This window comes from Synchiropus splendidus, chromosome 12 (assembly GCF_027744825.2).
Source record: "Synchiropus splendidus isolate RoL2022-P1 chromosome 12, RoL_Sspl_1.0, whole genome shotgun sequence".
In the NCBI taxonomy this organism is placed as follows: Eukaryota; Metazoa; Chordata; class Actinopteri; order Syngnathiformes; family Callionymidae; genus Synchiropus; species Synchiropus splendidus.
The window spans coordinates 12,292,501-12,309,776 of NC_071345.1; the positions used below are offsets into that span (position 1 = coordinate 12,292,501).

The 17,276-nt window shown below is 44.8% G+C and overlaps 1 protein-coding gene and 6 non-coding genes across 7 annotated transcripts in view; 1 reads left to right on the top strand and 6 right to left on the bottom strand.

Annotated features, from left to right (window-relative positions):
• The window catches only part of ephb6 (eph receptor B6), a 50,347-nt gene extending 36,512 nt beyond the window's left edge, over nucleotides 1–13,835 (top strand). Inside the window, exons 6-18 of the mRNA XM_053880170.1 lie at nucleotides 6,379–6,534; nucleotides 7,796–8,067; nucleotides 8,169–8,250; nucleotides 9,692–9,816; nucleotides 9,879–10,041; nucleotides 10,116–10,230; nucleotides 10,846–10,901; nucleotides 11,446–11,562; nucleotides 11,629–11,876; nucleotides 11,942–12,376; nucleotides 12,532–12,716; nucleotides 12,786–12,944; nucleotides 13,369–13,835. Of these exons, the coding sequence (XP_053736145.1) occupies nucleotides 6,379–6,534; nucleotides 7,796–8,067; nucleotides 8,169–8,250; nucleotides 9,692–9,816; nucleotides 9,879–10,041; nucleotides 10,116–10,230; nucleotides 10,846–10,901; nucleotides 11,446–11,562; nucleotides 11,629–11,876; nucleotides 11,942–12,376; nucleotides 12,532–12,716; nucleotides 12,786–12,944; nucleotides 13,369–13,474 (2,219 nt within the window). The 3' untranslated portion in view covers nucleotides 13,475–13,835. The remainder of the gene's footprint in view (nucleotides 1–6,378; nucleotides 6,535–7,795; nucleotides 8,068–8,168; nucleotides 8,251–9,691; nucleotides 9,817–9,878; nucleotides 10,042–10,115; nucleotides 10,231–10,845; nucleotides 10,902–11,445; nucleotides 11,563–11,628; nucleotides 11,877–11,941; nucleotides 12,377–12,531; nucleotides 12,717–12,785; nucleotides 12,945–13,368) is intronic.
• On the bottom strand, nucleotides 270–341 carry trnam-cau (transfer RNA methionine (anticodon CAU)). The gene has a single exon. It is a non-coding gene; the product is annotated as a tRNA-Met (tRNA).
• Nucleotides 345–417, bottom strand: trnar-ccu (transfer RNA arginine (anticodon CCU)). Its single transcript has one exon. It is a non-coding gene; the product is annotated as a tRNA-Arg (tRNA).
• trnam-cau (transfer RNA methionine (anticodon CAU)) lies at nucleotides 870–941 on the bottom strand. The gene has a single exon. It is a non-coding gene; the product is annotated as a tRNA-Met (tRNA).
• On the bottom strand, nucleotides 945–1,017 carry trnar-ccu (transfer RNA arginine (anticodon CCU)). Its single transcript has one exon. It is a non-coding gene; the product is annotated as a tRNA-Arg (tRNA).
• trnam-cau (transfer RNA methionine (anticodon CAU)) lies at nucleotides 1,470–1,541 on the bottom strand. Its single transcript has one exon. It is a non-coding gene; the product is annotated as a tRNA-Met (tRNA).
• On the bottom strand, nucleotides 1,545–1,617 carry trnar-ccu (transfer RNA arginine (anticodon CCU)). The gene has a single exon. It is a non-coding gene; the product is annotated as a tRNA-Arg (tRNA).
• Nucleotides 13,836–17,276: the final 3,441 nt, after the last annotated feature.

Sequence of the window (17,276 nt, forward strand, 5' to 3'; positions counted from 1 at the left end):
CGTTGGAGGTCCAGAATCAGTGCATGGGAGCGATGGTGCAACGCTGCCATGGAGCTGTGATCATGGTCAGCATGCTTAAGGTTCTCAGTTGTATATAATGTTATCAGACTGTCGTCACGTCAGAGCAGCTGTTTGTTTCCTTCCATTGTTGGACAACACTGTTTGCAGTACATGCATTTTAAAAGTCTCACCTCAGGCAGACTAACATAACAATTCAGTTTTCCGACATGAAACCGTGCTCACTGTCAGAATGTAGGAAAACATAGACGTAGCAGAGGATGGTTTCGATCCATCGACCTCTGGGTTATGGGCCCAGCACGCTTCCGCTGCGCCACTCTGCTATCCACCCCAGATGGGACTCGAACCCACAATCCCTGGCTTAGGAGGCCAGTGCCTTATCCATTAGGCCACTGGGGCATTGACTGCATCCTGTGTGGATGGAGTTTTGTGCTACCTTGTACCATGTATTGTTTGGATCTGAGCATTCGGGGCACAAGGTCAGCAGTTCCAACCTTGAGGGAGAACCTCTACAGTGGCATGAGTCCAATGGCAGCGGAGACAGTTAGTGGCGTCTAGCGAGACTGGATCAAGACCTTCACCATGTGACTCCTTCACTATTCTGCAAGGACATTTTTGGCAGTTAAGGATATGTAAACAACTGTGTGACATTATTTTAGGAGCTTTTGTGACTTCATACGCTGGTCATTTTTTTATGTTTTATCTTCTTTTTGAAATGTTCTTGAAAGACAGGCGTCTCTTTTGTCTCTCAAAACAGCTTAGTGTTGTTCACTATTTGTGTCAGTGTTTAGATTCGCTGCGAGACAGCCATGATCTCTGTTAGACTCTCAGAATGTAGGAAAACGTAAGCATAGCAGAGGATGGTTTCGATCCATCGACCTCTGGGTTATGGGCCCAGCACGCTTCCGCTGCGCCACTCTGCTATCCACCCCAGACGGGACTCGAACCCACAATCCCTGGCTTAGGAGGCCAGTGCCTTATCCATTAGGCCACTGGGGCATTGACTGCGTCCTGTGTGGATGGAGTTTTGTGCTACCTTGTACCATGTATTGTTTGGATCTGAGCATTCGGGGCACAAGGTCAGCAGTTCCAACCTTGAGGGAGAACCTCTACAGTGGCATGAGTCCAATGGCAGCGGAGACAGTTAGTGGCGTCTAGCGAGACTGGATCAAGACCTTCACCATGTGACTCCTTCACTATTCTGCAAGGACATTTTTGGCAGTTAAGGATATGTAAACAACTGTGTGACATTATTTTAGGAGCTTTTGTGACTTCATACGTTGGTCATTTTTTTATGTTTTATCTTCTTTTTGAAATGTTCTTGAAAGACAGGCGTCTCTCTTGTCTCTAAAAACAGCTTAGTGTTGTTTACTATTTGTGTCACTGTTTAGATTTGCTGCGAGACACCCATGATCTCTGTTAGACTCTCAGAATGTAGGAAAACGTAAGCATAGCAGAGGATGGTTTCGATCCATCGACCTCTGGGTTATGGGCCCAGCACGCTTCCGCTGCGCCACTCTGCTATCCACCCCAGATGGGACTCGAACCCACAATCCCTGGCTTAGGAGGCCAGTGCCTTATCCATTAGGCCACTGGGGCTTCGACTGCAGCCCGTGTGGATGGAGTTTTGTGCTACCTTGCACCTTGTATTTGGACCTGAGCAAAAGCAGAGAATGGTTCTGATCCATCATTATGTGGTCAGCAGCTCCAACCTTGAGGGAGAATCTCTAGAGTGGCATGAGTCGAATGGCAATAGAGAACAGAATCTGAAGAGACAGTTCGTGGCGTTGAGGGACGTATGCGAGACTGGATCAAGGCCTTGACCATGTGACTCCTTCACTATTCTGTCACATTTCAATGGGCTGGAATCATCTCAATAGCTCAAACCTTTTGAATCACATGGAATGTGAGATTGCTTCTCCGGTTTGCTGCACGTGTGTGGTACCATCACGTAAGAGTGGAACGAAATATGTCAGGAATGTGATTAAATGTGTTCAGTTAAAGTAGACAAATGGTAAACTACTTTGGTTTGTTTTTTTACTCAAGTGACTCATTGGAGCTCTATTGATCATATGTGTGCTTATCGATAAGTATGTGTGTGTTTTAGCTTGACATAGAGGCACGTTGCAACAAGACTCTGGTTTTGGGAGGCTGGACAGGAGTTTGAATTGCTTGTAGGTTCATGTGTGAGTGGTTGTATGCATGCACTTGATGATGCTGGGTTGAATGCAAACATAAAGTATTTGGCTACTGAGAAGAGGAAGCGGGCACCAGCCGAGACTCCTCCAGTCTTGTACTGGGACTCTACATCATACAGGATCTTCAGCCTTAGCCAGAATCCAGGCAGGGATCCACTACTGTGGAAAGCACCATGCCAGGTTCCTCTGCTGAAGGCACCACATCCCTTGGAGGTGCGCAGCTCCATCCGGTAGCGCTTCATAGAGAATATGCCGCTGGCCCATCTCTGTCCCCTGGGGAGCTCATCCCTGTCCCATCTGTTAGCATTTAGAGGTACTTTTAACACTGTCCAACCAACAATGCTCTCACTGAGAGACCACTGTTCGTAAGGATTATGAATTGGCAGTTTGACTGATGGTTTGCGGCAGGTTGCCACTGGAAATGGTCTTAGCAACATTTCTCCTCACCTGCTATGCTGGAGGCTTCATCTACTATATAGTGGGAAAGTTCTCTGATGACTGGAGACGTGATGCTCCCTCTATAGAAGACCAGTGAGCTGAAAGTGGATGTAGCAGTAAGCAAAAAGGCCAGAAGAGACTGTTTCTCCCTATGTGAGTCAGATCCTTCTGGCTGTGTGTTGACTGTCTGTGGTGGAGCAGTAGCATAGAAACTGAGCATCAGGAAGTCTGGTTCAGTCCTGTGGCGCCTGCTCCTGCCAGCAGAGGTGACAGGGAACAGCAGGATGGTAGTGAAGTTCTCAACATTACTGGAGACCCCGAGCCAACCTCCTACAGTGGCCGGCTGAGATACAGCCGGTCTCTCCTTCCTGCTGCTGTCTGTCTGTCTTAGTGGCATCTCTCTGAATGGAAATGTTTGTGTCATTGCTGTAGATCCCGTCGGGCAGTGTGCGTATGAGCAAGCTTGTTTATATGCATGTTTGCGTTACAAGAGGATTATTTCTGCATGGTAGCTGTCTGCTAATATTTTGTGAATGTATCCACTTTTGTGATGCCGGTTGTGTATTTATATGTTGTTTTATTGCCAGTTTTGTGTGTACTTATTTCTTGTGTTGTCGAGTAATCGTCCTTGTATTTGTGTCCTTGTACATTAGTGTGTTTATTTGTCCTTAAACTATGTTACAGTGTGTGTTTGTCTGCAGTTGTGTGTGTGTGCGTTTCCGAGCGAGAGTAGAAACGATGGAGAGAGAGAGATTATGCTGCGAGCCAAAAGAGGGAACGAGTGCATACAGACAGGAAGAGAAAAAATGGGTCAGTGATCTACATAGAAAAGTATCGCTCACCTAATTGCATTCTCTTCTCTTTTCCTCTTCTACTTTTTAGTCGTTCCCGCCATCTGCGTCGTCGGCGAAACTAACCCCCTCCTCTCCTTGTTAACCCCCCATCTGCTGCTGTGTATTTTGCAGCCTCAAAATTGGCAGGTCAACCGAGAATATTACACTGGTTTAAAAAAGAGAAAAAAAGGAAAAGGTTTCTTCTGCTACATATTACTGAGCTGGTTGCTCTCAGATGTTGTGTCACATAATGTCAGTGAAAAGGAGATTCATATTCCATATTTAATATAATAATAACAACTAATAAATAATAACAATAATAACAAAAGAAGACAACTTAAATTAAATCAGTACAGGAAGTGATAAAGGTGTGGTAAACAGTAAACACAGCCACAACAGTTCTCGTAAAGGATTTTCTTTTTGCTTCAAGAAGATGGCCAGAAAAACATTAAAGATTCAGAATGTATATCAAAAGCTCAAAATTAACCATAACAACTTGCGCCACTCACAGAAGATGGAGAGAGGAGCTTTGTTTTGTGACACATCTTTGGAAAACACATCCAGTAATGTGCCGTCTCTACATTAAAGATGAAAGAAAACTGAATTTCCTTCACTTGCCACTCTCCAGATGTCTCTTCCTCTCGGCTCGTGTGTCTCTCATCCTTCCCCAGCTGCTAAAATACATAAGCTGTCTGTTCATCCTACAAATGTCAGGTGTCGCCCGTCTCCATGTTCACCCCTTCAGTTTATCCTCCCTCTGGCGTTCCTTTACATCCTCCTCTCCTCTCGCTCCGAGGCTCTGCCTCTTTACACCTGTATAAAAGCAGAGTCAGCTCCAGCAGACGAGTGAGAACACAGAAATCCTTTTACCTTTTGGATTCTCTTCTTTACCTAGTCTCCACACGCAGGAGCTCGTGCATCGTCCGCACACAGACATGCAACATGTCATATTAAAGATGTGTCTCAGTCCCGAAGACACAGTCGAAGTGCAGTCCTTTAACTCTGAAATAAAAGAAATGACAAGTCCTTGTTTTTAGGCCGCTATAAAGGTGATGATGTTATCCTGGCTGCCATTTACACGCCCGGAGCGACTCTGGCTCCCGCCACACCTAGCTCACAGACCTAGTTCTGAGCCCCGCCCTGGGCGCTCACACGCCCGGCGACGGCGTGAAAATGGCAGACGACCAAGCTAGAGGTCGTCCGCTTATTATTGTCGCAGCTTTTTTGAGAGTGAGCGCCCCCGGGCTTCGGCAGGCCGCCATGTCCTCTTTTTTTTCCACTTTGACCCCTTGACTCAGCGGTCTCGCTGTTGACATCAACTACTGGCACAAACAGAGATTTCCAGTGTTGCACATATCAGTGCAGGATAACAGTGTTTGGTTTCAGACTCTGAGATGATGGATAACTGGTTCCCTTGTCCTGCAAGTGGGTTTGAGTACTTCTTTGTGTCAGGTATTTGGGTCAATGTCAGCCGGACACTAGCTTGGATCCCAGGGAAATGATGGAAGGTGAACACTGGATCAGGCCACTACAGCAGTATATTTAGACTGTGTCCCTAATTCTATCAAAAGACCCAGCAATGTGACTTTATTGAACAGAGAAAATAGTATTTCATTAAACAAGACACACTATTCTGTAGCTGATATTTGCAAATGACATGAAAACATAATATCACATAGAACAAAGTCATTATAATAACAACATGTAACTGAAAAAGGCGTAATAACACATAAAAGATGTTCAAAATAAATTGTTTGTCCGGATAAGAATGATGAGTCTTTGTGTCCTGTCAGCTCTGTAGCAACTTCTTCTTCTTATTATTATTATTGTTGTTTTCAGGTCTAAAAGCTATAGGCAATAGACTGCAAAGGGCCCCTGAACATCTGCATCTGCAATACTGCTGGTGCTTGCCGACCCATCTGAAGTTCGAGTTGTGAAACTCAAAACTTCAGGTTGCTTGCTTGTCCGATCATGGTGGTGATCAGTGTTTGTTGGCAATAGATAGAAGAAATCAGAATGTTTTTTTCCTTCTGGTAAAGGCAAACAGTTTCCCAAGTCTCGCTGTGTACCAGTCAGTGACTCAGAGTAGCGCCGCTGCTGCTCCTTGGGTGTGTTTTCAGTGGGTTTTATATCCCAGAAGGTGGAGTGGGGAGAAAACAAAAAAATCTGAATGATCCTCTTTAATGGTGGAGTTTTCAGCAGAGCACCGAGTCTGTTTAAGTCGGGCTCTGGACTGGTGGTTTGGCAGTCATCAGTAAACGGCAGTTCCACCGTCGACACAGAGACGTGACTGTGGGACGGAGCCGTCCCAGGCGACTGTGGTTTGACTGCACTTTTGACTTGAAGTGACTTTACCAAGCTGGAATTCATGCTCGACTCAAGTATACTGCTGCTGGTTTTTGCACTATAAAGAGGTAAAACAGGTTTAATACTAAATAATATTCACCTGGATGTGAACCGAAGACCTGCCTTGTACCAAGATCATGTGTTTGAGCAAAGAATCTTGAAGATTCTCAAGAGATTAGACCTCAAAAGGATTCCTTTATTAAGACTGGTGCTTTGGTGCTGTCTTCCTGGAGTGGCTTGAGTCGACCACATCCTTCCTGTGTGGCGTCTGAGGTGGTTATCTGCGTGTGTGTTCTGTGATGCACCTGTTCGGGGTGTCTCCTGCCTTTCACCCTGAATCATGTCTCAAACTTTGAACAGCCTGTTTCATCTTGTTAGAGAATCAGACAGTGTTATTTGCTACTGAGTGGATTTTGGTATAAAAGGTCAAAGGACTTCTTAAAATGATTTGAGTTTATGACACTACAGACGATTAGCGCACCAAAATCTGATAATCCTTTCAGTCATTTGAATGAAGGCTCCTGTCATGTCTGCTCCCTCCGCAGCTTGTCCGGTGGGATACTTCAAGTCTGAGTCTGGGTCTGCACCCTGCACAGTCTGCCCGGCGAACAGCAGGACGAGCCGAGAGGGGTCAAGTGTGTGTGAATGTCGCAGCAGCTTCTACCGGGCGGCCAACGACGCCAACGCTTCCGACTGCACAAGTGAGCTTTGTTTGTTTATGTTTGCTTGTTTTGGGTGGCGTCCAAACTGCCTCGCTCGTATGTGAGAACCACCAGACCTTATGTGGCCTTGTCTTGTGATCATTAAAAAGGTGGTGGGCACCATGCTGCCACTGGACTAACTGCAGGGGGCGAGGAAATATGTAGTTTGCTGCCTAAATAACATGACATAAGTTTTACATTATGAGGAAAATAACAACAACAGTATTAACATAAATTTGTGATAAAGTGAGGCAATGTGCAACATTCATTAACTGAAGCTTTGATTTAGTTTAAATGTGAGTTTAACATTAATAAATTAAATAACATTTAAATTTGCTACTTCAATTACACTTTTGCTTCAATATTTTTCATTTATTTATTTATTTTATAAATTATTATTTCAAGGCCAAAAAAAGTGATTGGAAAAAATAACCCCAAAACAAACAAACAAAAACTAAATAATAATAATAATAATAATAATAATAATTCATCAGAAGTCAGAATTGTCATGGAAAACATAATTTAACATTTAGGTATCAAAATTCTATGTTAATATATTTGTCTGTGATAGTTTCCTTCATTATAATACGTGATTATATCACGTATAAATAAAAATGTGACAACCGTATGTTTAAAAAACCTAAATATTGCATGTTGAAACTCGTGTGCGTGTGATACTTACCAGTAATGAAGCCACCTCTTTGAATATGTCCTGAGCCCCAAATATTTTTTAGTAATATTAATAAACGAGACAGTTAATAAATGTGAAGGTTTTTGCAAAGTTCTTTCAACCAAAAAGATTTATTGTTGGCAGTAAATATTTGATAGTATTATGGAATGACGGACATTATCTGAGCCATTTAAGTGTCTATTCCTGATATGTTTTTGTTCATAATAATCCAAACAAATATGTGTTAGATGTCAGAGTTAGAAAACATTTCATGGGTGAAAATAAAGATTTGAGTACAACGCTTGTACAGTTATTTAATGAGATGGGTGAAGACCTCGAGCAGCCAATGAAAGACTTAGGAAACACAGTGTTTAGACTAGATGCAGCATGTAGACCAGAGGACTGAGAGAATAGTATTTAAGATAAGTTGACGGCTGAAGGAATAATTATGAACGTCTGGAGGAGAAATTTACAAATTAAGACACAGACTTTGGAGCAGTCTAACAGTCTCGCGACAGATGTGAACCGTACACTCAAACATGTGTTCGAAAGCGGATCCACTTCTATTGACATGTTGCTTCGGCACGGCAGCTCCTCCGTCCGCTCCTGTCTCGCTCACCTGGGAGTACGAGAGCGGTGACGGCGGCGTGTCGCTGAGGTGGCGCCCCCCGGTGGACATGGGAGGCCGCAGCGAGGTGTGGTACGGCGTGGTCTGCCGCATCTGTCCGTCGGCCACCGTCACCAACCCTGCGTCCTGCTCCTGGTGCGGGGAAGGGGTCACCTTCAGCCCCTCGCAGACCAACCTGAAACAGACCCGAGTCACGCTCAACAACCTGCTGACCCGCGTCACCTATCTCATACAGGTAACAGAGAGATGAGAGAGGAGGTGTCCTCAAAACAAGAGCGCGCGTCCAAAGTTTGTGTGCACTGAGAAGGATGTGGTAACAACTCTCCTCTGTGGCAGGTCCAAGCCATGAATGAAGTGTCCGCGCTGAGCCCTTTCCCTGCTCGGTACACCAGCATCAACTTCACCACCAGCCAGTCAGGTGAGGCGAGGATGGCCTCTGTTTTTGTTCGTGAGGCTCGAGGTTACAATATCCTGTCGGAGCGCATCTTCATCATCGCGGCCGGCGAAGAAAGAGATAAACGAGCGACGGGTCGACACAAAGGAGCGGGGTTGAATGCGGCTCTGTGCGGACGGAGCGGGAGCATTATGTCACTGTCCAACAAGTCGGGATTAATCAGACCTCCGAGTGAACTTCGTGTGTTGTGTTTGTTCTCGGAATTAAATCGATGGAATGAATGTTGGAAAGTTCCGCTCCTGGACGATGCACTTCTTCGAGAGTTAACTCAAATGATGGATTTTGCAACACTGCTCTCGTGTGGTCAAGTGATGCATTACAGCTCCAGATCATCACGTCTGTTTAGATGACAACAAAAAAAATAGAAAACATTATATATTTTTTATTAAATAACGTGTTTTCCCGATAATTTATTGATTTTCCCCTGGTTTTACATTACCTTATTGCCCTTATCAACATTTTAAACAACATACTATTTAACAATGCGGGAACTAATGTTTTTCACGATAAATATATATTACTTTTTACCATTTTTAAAGGGAGCATTTTCTCCATACTGGAGTGGTTTGTGATATGGCCTGCCTTTCCCCTTACCCGGGGGCAGTGATACAAAAGTCCATAATTCTGATCAACAATGAGCAGACAGTGCTAACAGTAGAAGGAAAATAACGCGTAGCGAACAAGGACCAGGTCATGAACCAGGTGCACGAGTCTGGTGCGGACTGGGTGTTCAGGTGCATGATCTAGATTATCTTTGAACCAGAATAAGAATACAGTAGTACCTCGGTTCTCGACCACAATCCGTTCCAGACGGCCGTTTGGGAAGCGATTTGTTCGAAATCTGAATCGATTTTTCCCATTACAATTAATGGAAAAAGAAAGAATGCGTTCCAAGCCTTAAAATAGGCTTTTGTAGGAGTGAATGTAGAGTGTCTGCTGCAGGTGCGCTGTTCGTCTATGTGTGTGGCCGCTGCATGTGGGAGGGGTTGCCGAGTGAGTGACGTCTCTCCAGAAGTGAAGAGGTGCCCGGTGCGTGTCCAGCTCTGAATGTGCGCTTCTGTGCAGTTTGGCTGTGACAAAGTCATAAACCAAGTCACGCTCTGTCCCAGACTCGCCTCATCCCTGTCCCAGCTCCAGCCCACAACAGGACATCAAACCCTGGAGTGTGCGCTCCAGCATCGGTTTTGTAGTTCTGGATTTTCATTTGAAAATCCGAAGCAAACAATTCTTGAAATTTTTGTTTGAAGTCTGGGACGTTCGAAAAGCGAGGTACCACTGTATTATTCTGGCAACCTCATTTATTATTATTTTGACGCTGATGATTTCCCCTGACCTACAATTGTAAACTTAATCCAGTGAGAGAGATCTGGAGGAAAATCCTGCTTAACCTCCTGTAACTCCACAGTTCCAAGTACAGTTCCCATGATGCACCAGCTGAGCCGTGCTCCAGATTCCATCACGCTGTCGTGGCCTCAGCCTGACAGGCCGAACGGGGACATCCTGGAGTACCAGCTGCGATACTACGACAAAGTAATGACCCGCTGACAGGCTGTGCTCATGAGGACAAAGTAAAAGGTGCTGATGTCCCTCAGGGTTCAGACGTGGACACAGCGGGGAGCGTGTTCAGCGAGACCAACACGATGACGGTCAATAATCTCATCCCAGGAGCCATATATGCCTTCCAGATTAGAGCCAGGAACGAACGAGGATTCGGGCCCTACAGTAACACGGTTTACTTCAACACGCTGCCACTAGGTAGGACAACAGGAAGTGGTGAAGGTGTTCCATGCGACTGTATCACCACTTCAGTTCTGTGTCATCTCCCACAGAGGAACACTCACACCAGATCCAGAATCGGCTCCCTCTGTTGGTCGGCTCCGTGATGGGCGGTGCTGCGTTTCTCCTTGTTGTGGCGGCAATTGTGGTGGTGGTGGTTTATCGGAGGTAGGTGGGGAAGTGCACCCATCCTCATAAAAGAAGGACTCAAGGGTTCAAATGGTGTCATTCCAATTGACTGTAATCTAGTGAGGTGAAGTGAGATAATTTGATATTTTTAGCAAACTTTTTGAACCTATTTGGATGTGTTCCCTCCTCAAGATCTCAGATGTCAATCACGACTGGTTACGTTTCATTATTATTATTAATTATTTCAAAAATAAAATAAATAGATGAAAAAAACAGTGACAAATGTATGTGTAAAAAAACCTAAATATTGCATGTTTAAAATTTCAGGGAGTGATACCTAAAACAGTTGTCTCTCCCTTGATGAAGCCTCCTATTTGGATATTCGCCGATCTGCGTTTTATGCCCCAAATATTTTTTTTGGCAATGGTTTTGCAACCATTTTGCGACCTAAAAAATTTATTGTGTTGACGGTAAATATTTGATAATATTTTGAAAGAGGTAATCTGTACTGTTGGGTTTATCTTCAGTTCTTTACAAAAATGTGAGGTGAAGATTTGGGTAGAAAAAAGAGCAGGCCCATAGTAGGTCTTCCCTAGTTCCATTTTATTTCAAGTTGAAGTAGTTTCCTCCATTGATCCTGTGTTTGCTTCACAGCAAGAGAAGAGAAAGTCCGTACAGCGACCGACTGCAGAGGTACATCAGTAACAGAGGTGAGCGCCTGAACTCTCAATTCTCAATAGCTCTCAAGTTTCTTTTATTTTAAAGCCCAGCAACTTGAAAGATAAGATACCTTTTTGTATCTTATTTAGTACTAATATTGGTAAATATTTATAGATATTTTTACAATTGTTTTGCTCTGCCTGTCTGTATTTTTGTAGTTTTATTTAAAAAAATGTGAACAGCTTTAAGTGGAAAAAACTGCTGACTAGTTCTATATTGTGTGACCATTTAGCATGTGAATCCAGTAGCAATGATGTGCAGCAAGATCAGTGCAGATGGTTTTGGGACTCTTTTTTTGGAACAAAATATATAAACAAAAAAATAATAATAATAAGAATAATGTAGACTCACCTTCTGAAACACAAAAAAACATTTTTTCCCGATAGTATTTGAGAACGTGTCAAATTTTAAGTGTGTGAAAACCTTTTTTTGATGCTCCTCCAAGCCAGCGCTCATTGAAACAGCAGCCTGCTGTACTAGTGTACTTGCCTTTAAGAGTGGTTCCAAGCTATAGTTGTGTGTTCCCTGTTGAAGGTGGAGTGAAGTATTATGTGGATCCATCCACCTACGAAGACCCGAGTGAGGCTGTCAAAGAGTTCGCTCGAGAGATTGACCCCACTCACATGAAGATTGAGGAGGTGATCGGAGCAGGTAGGACTCCTCAGGTGAATTTTTAAGTCCTCTCATGATGACCTCATCTGTCGCCTCCACCCACAGCCCAGTTTGGGGAAGTTTCTCGGGGACGGTATCGTCCCGTGGGTCGCAGGGAGGTGCTGGTGGCGGTGAAGACTCTGCGCTGGGGGGCGTCCAGCAGAGAAAGAGGGATGTTCCTGAGTGAGGCAGGAGTCTTGGGGCAGTTCGACCACCCCAACGTGCTGAAGCTGGAGGGCGTGATCACCCGCACCCCTCCTGAAAGAATCATCACCGAGTTCATGGAGAACGGACCCCTGGACACGTTCCTCCGGGTGAGAACGCTGAATCTGTCATTCTAACGTCTTCCTCTTGAGGCTTAACCTTTTGACCTCCACAGGAGAACGAGGGACAGTTTAGCGTCCTGCAGCTGGTGGGGATGCTCAGAGGTGTGGGAGCAGGGATGCGCTATCTGGCAGAGAGGAACTTTGTCCACCGGGATCTGGCTGCCCGGAACGTTCTGGTCAACTCCAACCTCGTGTGTAAAGTGTCGGATTTTGGCCTGTCGAGACTCATGAGGGGTCTGGACCACAACGTCCCCACGTACACGGCGTCACTGGTGCGACAACACCGGACCGGTCTGGTTCAGCTTTGTGTGTCTGACTTCTCTGGTTTCTCTCCCCAGGGCAGCAAGATTCCTGTGAGGTGGACCGCCCCCGAAGCTTTTCAGCACCGCAAGTTCAGCTCCGCCAGCGACGTCTGGAGTTTTGGCATTCTGATGTGGGAAGTGATGTCGTATGGAGAGCGTCCATATTGGGACATGAGCAACCAGGAAGTGAGTAGGATTTTAGTGGTTGATCAAAGAAGCCTTTCACTTTGAACAGGAACAAATGGATGATCCAGCTGCTTCCTATTTATTGGAGCCTAAAGAGCAACGATCTTCAGATGAAACAGCGCTTCCCTCACCACCTGTCCCTCTGCCTCTCTCAGGTGATGAAGGCGGTGTCAGACCAGTACCGCCTGCCTGCGCCCCACAACTGCCCCTCTGCCCTTCACTCCCTGATGCTCCAGTGCTGGCAGGGCGACCGAGGAGACCGGCCGGGCTTCGACTCTCTCCTGTCCTCCCTGGACCGGCTCATCAGACACCCAGCTACGTTGAAGTCAGAACCAACACGGTGAGATGAGGTCTGGGCTCAGAGGGAGACCCTCGTGGTTTCTGATGATTCTTGTTTGTGTGGATGCAGCAGCTGCTCTCAGCCCCTGCTCAGCCCCACCCCCACGGACCTGTCCTCCGTGGCGACCGTGGGTGACTGGCTGAGGGCACTGAGGATGGAGCGGTATCAGGACCAGTTTGACAGAGCTCATCTGGACACGTTGGATAGAGTCAGCAAGCTCACCATAGAGTAAGTGTCCTCGCTATCTGGAGTCAAACTCAAGGCCCAGAATAATTTTAAGATGCCCAATGTAGCTGTACTCATCCTTCCTTGTAAAAATATCACCACAAATAGAACCGTATTGATCAATGCTTCTCAGGCTTATTTTATTTCCCATCTGAAATGATTTTTCTTCACCGTTTTTTCTTGTGTCCTAATGAAATAGAAGAAATAAAATGTGTCAATAAAACGGAGATAGTTTTGCAATTGTCAAATTATAATCCTAGTAAATTTGACCAGGTGTAAAATGTACTTCAGAAAGACGCCAGGGTTTTATTTCTTTATTATTTATAGTAGTTTTTATAGTAGTATTTTTACACGTCACATAGCATTCATATGCTTGTGGCTTAACTCCATCCTTTCACTGAAGTCTGCGCTTCTGTTTTCCCTCCAGCGACATCCAGAATCTGGGTGTGAACTTGTTAGGGCATCAGAGGAAGATTGCCAACGCTGCTCAGCAGCTTAAAGCTCACCTGATGCAGGGCCAGGTGGAGGTGTGACATGCTGCTCCCTCCACCCTCACAGCTGCAGGTCGCAGTCCATATCATCACATCCCAACAAGCCTCCATTCCATCCGGAGGGGTTTATGAACCAGACTCCTCGAGCGGACGCTGTTATAAAGATCAGACTTTCACTGGCAGAGTTGCACTGTGGGAGTCCACTTTGAGGTGCGGTTTCCATGGAGACGAAGGGGGATTTCAGAAGAGTCCTGGACGTTTTTCACTAGATTTCACTTTGTTGTCGGCGGCACGCCTCAGCCTTCCTGGCGCTTCCCTCCTCTCTTCCATATTCTCACGTCTGCTTCGTGTCACTTGTTCCGCGACTTCCCCTTAAACGTCCTGTTTTATTTATGTTTGTCGACATACTTCTCATTTGAAGAATTGCGTGAAGACAATCGAAACATTCTTTGTAAAGTTACACTCCCCCTCCCTTCTATTTAAGACGCCAAAATGCTGAAAACTGTCAAACAGTTGACATAAACTACCTAGTAGCCGGTGGTTTGCCTTACACGGTCTGACCATTCTAAACGATATACAGTGTTAGGTAGTGTGTTTTAGTGTCAAACTTGTAAGGACCAAGAAAAATCACTGCCACACTGAAAAGAAAAAAGGTGATTTAAAGCCATGTTTTTACGTCCGAGCGGCTATGTCTGCACCACTCACTCGCACTTCTCTGCCATCAACCAACCTACTGTAAATCTAAAGACTTCACCTCAGCCGTCGACACGCGTGTCCCAGCGGCAGCACGCAGCAGCCACCGCTCTGTACAGACTCCACACTTGTTGATCTTGTCGTGTCTGTCTTTGAAAAGATGTGAGCGTTGGAGATTTACAAACCAGAAGGAGAAGAGGTGAAATGCTTCATAAGCATGGCACCATGTGTTTGTGCGTGTGTGTGGAGACGTGTGTGTGTTTGGTGTGTGCGCGTCTGTGTGTGTCAGGCTACACACATTGATAGTTGTGTTTACTAGTGTGAGTTTTCACCACGATTCCATAACTGTGCAAATTTGTAAAATAAATATGATTTTATTTAACAAAAAAAGGAATTGTCGTTCATTTCAGTCTAATGCTCTGTTTGTTTTTGCTACTCCACATTTTGCGACAAGTAGTGAGTTTGTTTGGTGGTCGAACTGTTTTTTAATCCTGTTACCTTTAAAGCCAGTAATTTTTATTTCTTCTTTTCATTTTCTCAAAATTCGTTGAAAGAAAATTCAAAATATATTTTGAAATAAATTGCCTTTTCATCTTTGATGTTTTGTACATACTTTTATTATGATTTCTATTCAAATAAATGCATGTAAAATGATTTTTTTTATAGGCTTCATGCCATATTTACACTTCTTAATAGCTTTGCTTCCATTTAACCTTGTATGGTTCATTTCTTTTTGTCACTTGAGATTTTTTTCATCCCTTCAGCTGCTGCTCCAGGGAAGACGTCCGATATCACCAACCAGTTAACCGGGGAGCACATCCTGAGTTTTCTAAATAGTTCCAAGCTCAGAAACACGTGATGCATGTGACTCTCTTTGCCACAGTCGATGTCAAAGAGCAGGAAACTCTCATCCAACTGTCAGATGAGGAGGTTATAAGCGCATCATTGCCCTTGAACTGTAAGACTTTGGAAATAAAGGAATCACTCTCCCATTTGCTGTATTTGAATGAATGGTTGGTTCCAGCTGGTTTGGGTGGAATTTGTATCTTTACCGATGATCCTGATCTTTGCTTTTCTGTCTCAGGAAACATGCTTGTTTTAGGTTTGTTTGGATCGACCATCGTTCTGAAGCTTCAATTGGATTATTTCCGGTCGAAAAGGAAAGCGAGACTGAAGGACATGACATAAAAGTGGACGCTCACACATACGTAAGCACACAGGGCCTCAGGGGCACTGTCGAGGGTGACATTCCTCCATCACCTTGACAGACTGAAAGGTTCTTCTGGTTCCACTCATCAGCAAGTTTGGTTGGAATCTGCCTGGAAGATCTGCAGAGGTCAGCAGCAGATGGTGTTGCCTCCCACATGTCCCGCAGTCGGACTGATTTCAGATCAGATCTGGACCTGAACAAAGATGCTGACACTTTCACGCTTTACTTGTCCTCAACATCTCAATGTCAGAACGTGTTGAATTCGATTTTCTCAACCATAAATAAATCGACTTCATGGATGGAGATTCTGAAACATGTGTCTCAAAAAGACACGTCTGAGTAAATGTAAGTACAACTTCTGTAAAGCATCACTTTCTTCAAATAAAAAAAAGTGTAGTACACACAACAACACAAACTCTTTGAGTTTACAATCGACTAGAAATTTGGGTCACAAACACATCAAGAAGACACACCTCTTTATTATTTAAATGTGAGGTCATTCTCACCTCCCTGCTTCTTAACGTGTAGTTGTTGCCTTCATTCCCGGACCAAAACAGTAATCCGCTCCTGTTGTCTTGGCGCTGGTGTCGCACATCTCCCGGTTGTCAGAGTAATTGTTTTCTGCGGCGGCCCTCGTGTTGTGTAACACACACTGCGACTTCCACCGCAGCGTCGTGTTTTTACCGAGTTATTGTTTCTTTTTAAAGACAGAAAACCACAGCTCAGTGTGCGACGCTGCAGGTAAACAGTCATTACCGCCGTGACTGTGCGGCTCACCGCTCCGTTTGTCATCACCTATAAATGTTGCTGGAAAACTACCTCCGCTGTTTCCCTGATTCAGCACTTTAACTCAGCATCGCTGCTGAATATCCCCGATTAAAAATAGGAGTTGGATCACCTCATTATCGAATCAATTCCATTCTCACTGAATTCTCTTGAGGTGAAAGTCACATGAAGTCACGGGCGGTGACCATGACTGGGTCTCTAAATGACGGTGTCTGCGGTGTTTTGCTGCTGCGGTGGTGTTTGGCCTCCCGAGGTCAGATCACCGTGAGGCGCAACAGGTCGCAGCTCGCTGGAGAAAATACATCATTTCACTTATTTACCAGGAGGAAATTACACGGATGGAGGCGACTGATTCACCCGGCAAACAACCTCTTCACACTCGCGCTCGATTAACCTGCGTGTTTTGGGTCTGTGGAGGGAAATGTGGAGTACCCGGAGGAAACAGAGGAAAATCAACTTCTCAAAAAATACATCTTTCTCGAAGGGAACTATAGCCAGAGAGTCACCAGGGCTCAGATATACAGACTCTAAGCCTCTATAGGAAAAAATAAAGTCACATAAATGACTGGTGTTTATGAAAACAGAAGTGAAGTAAAGCACTTTATTTGCATCAATGATTCCCTGCAGATGGAATGTGGACCTCCCTGATGATCATATCCAAGTTTTTTTTGTTTGTGTGCACCTGGTCATTGTGACCTACAGTAGAAGCTCAAGCGAGAATAAGTGGGCCTCAAACTGACCTCGAAAATTACATTTGCAATTTAAAAAAAGCCAATATTGTTGATGTTTTGATGTTAGAGAGCTGTTGTTGGTTTCATGCAGTTATCATAGGTTCCCACACTTCTGTGGGGGGGTCAGTGACATACTTTCATGAAGTTTCTGAGGTAATTCCATGATGCACTACAACAGTTGACATGCTGACAAAGTACAATTCTGAACATTCTGGATCTGTCCTAGGCCGAATTTTTCTCTATTTCTGTAAGAATAAGAGCAATGAATTGAACAAAACAGGAAGTTGACAAGAACTAGCTGCTGATAGGAATCTGAACAGATCCTCAAGTGATGCTGTTTTAAAACTTTCAGCTGCAACTTCCCTGAAACCCGCAACCTTGTTATAAGAGCAGTTCAGTCTCCGCAGCAACGGAACACTGACAT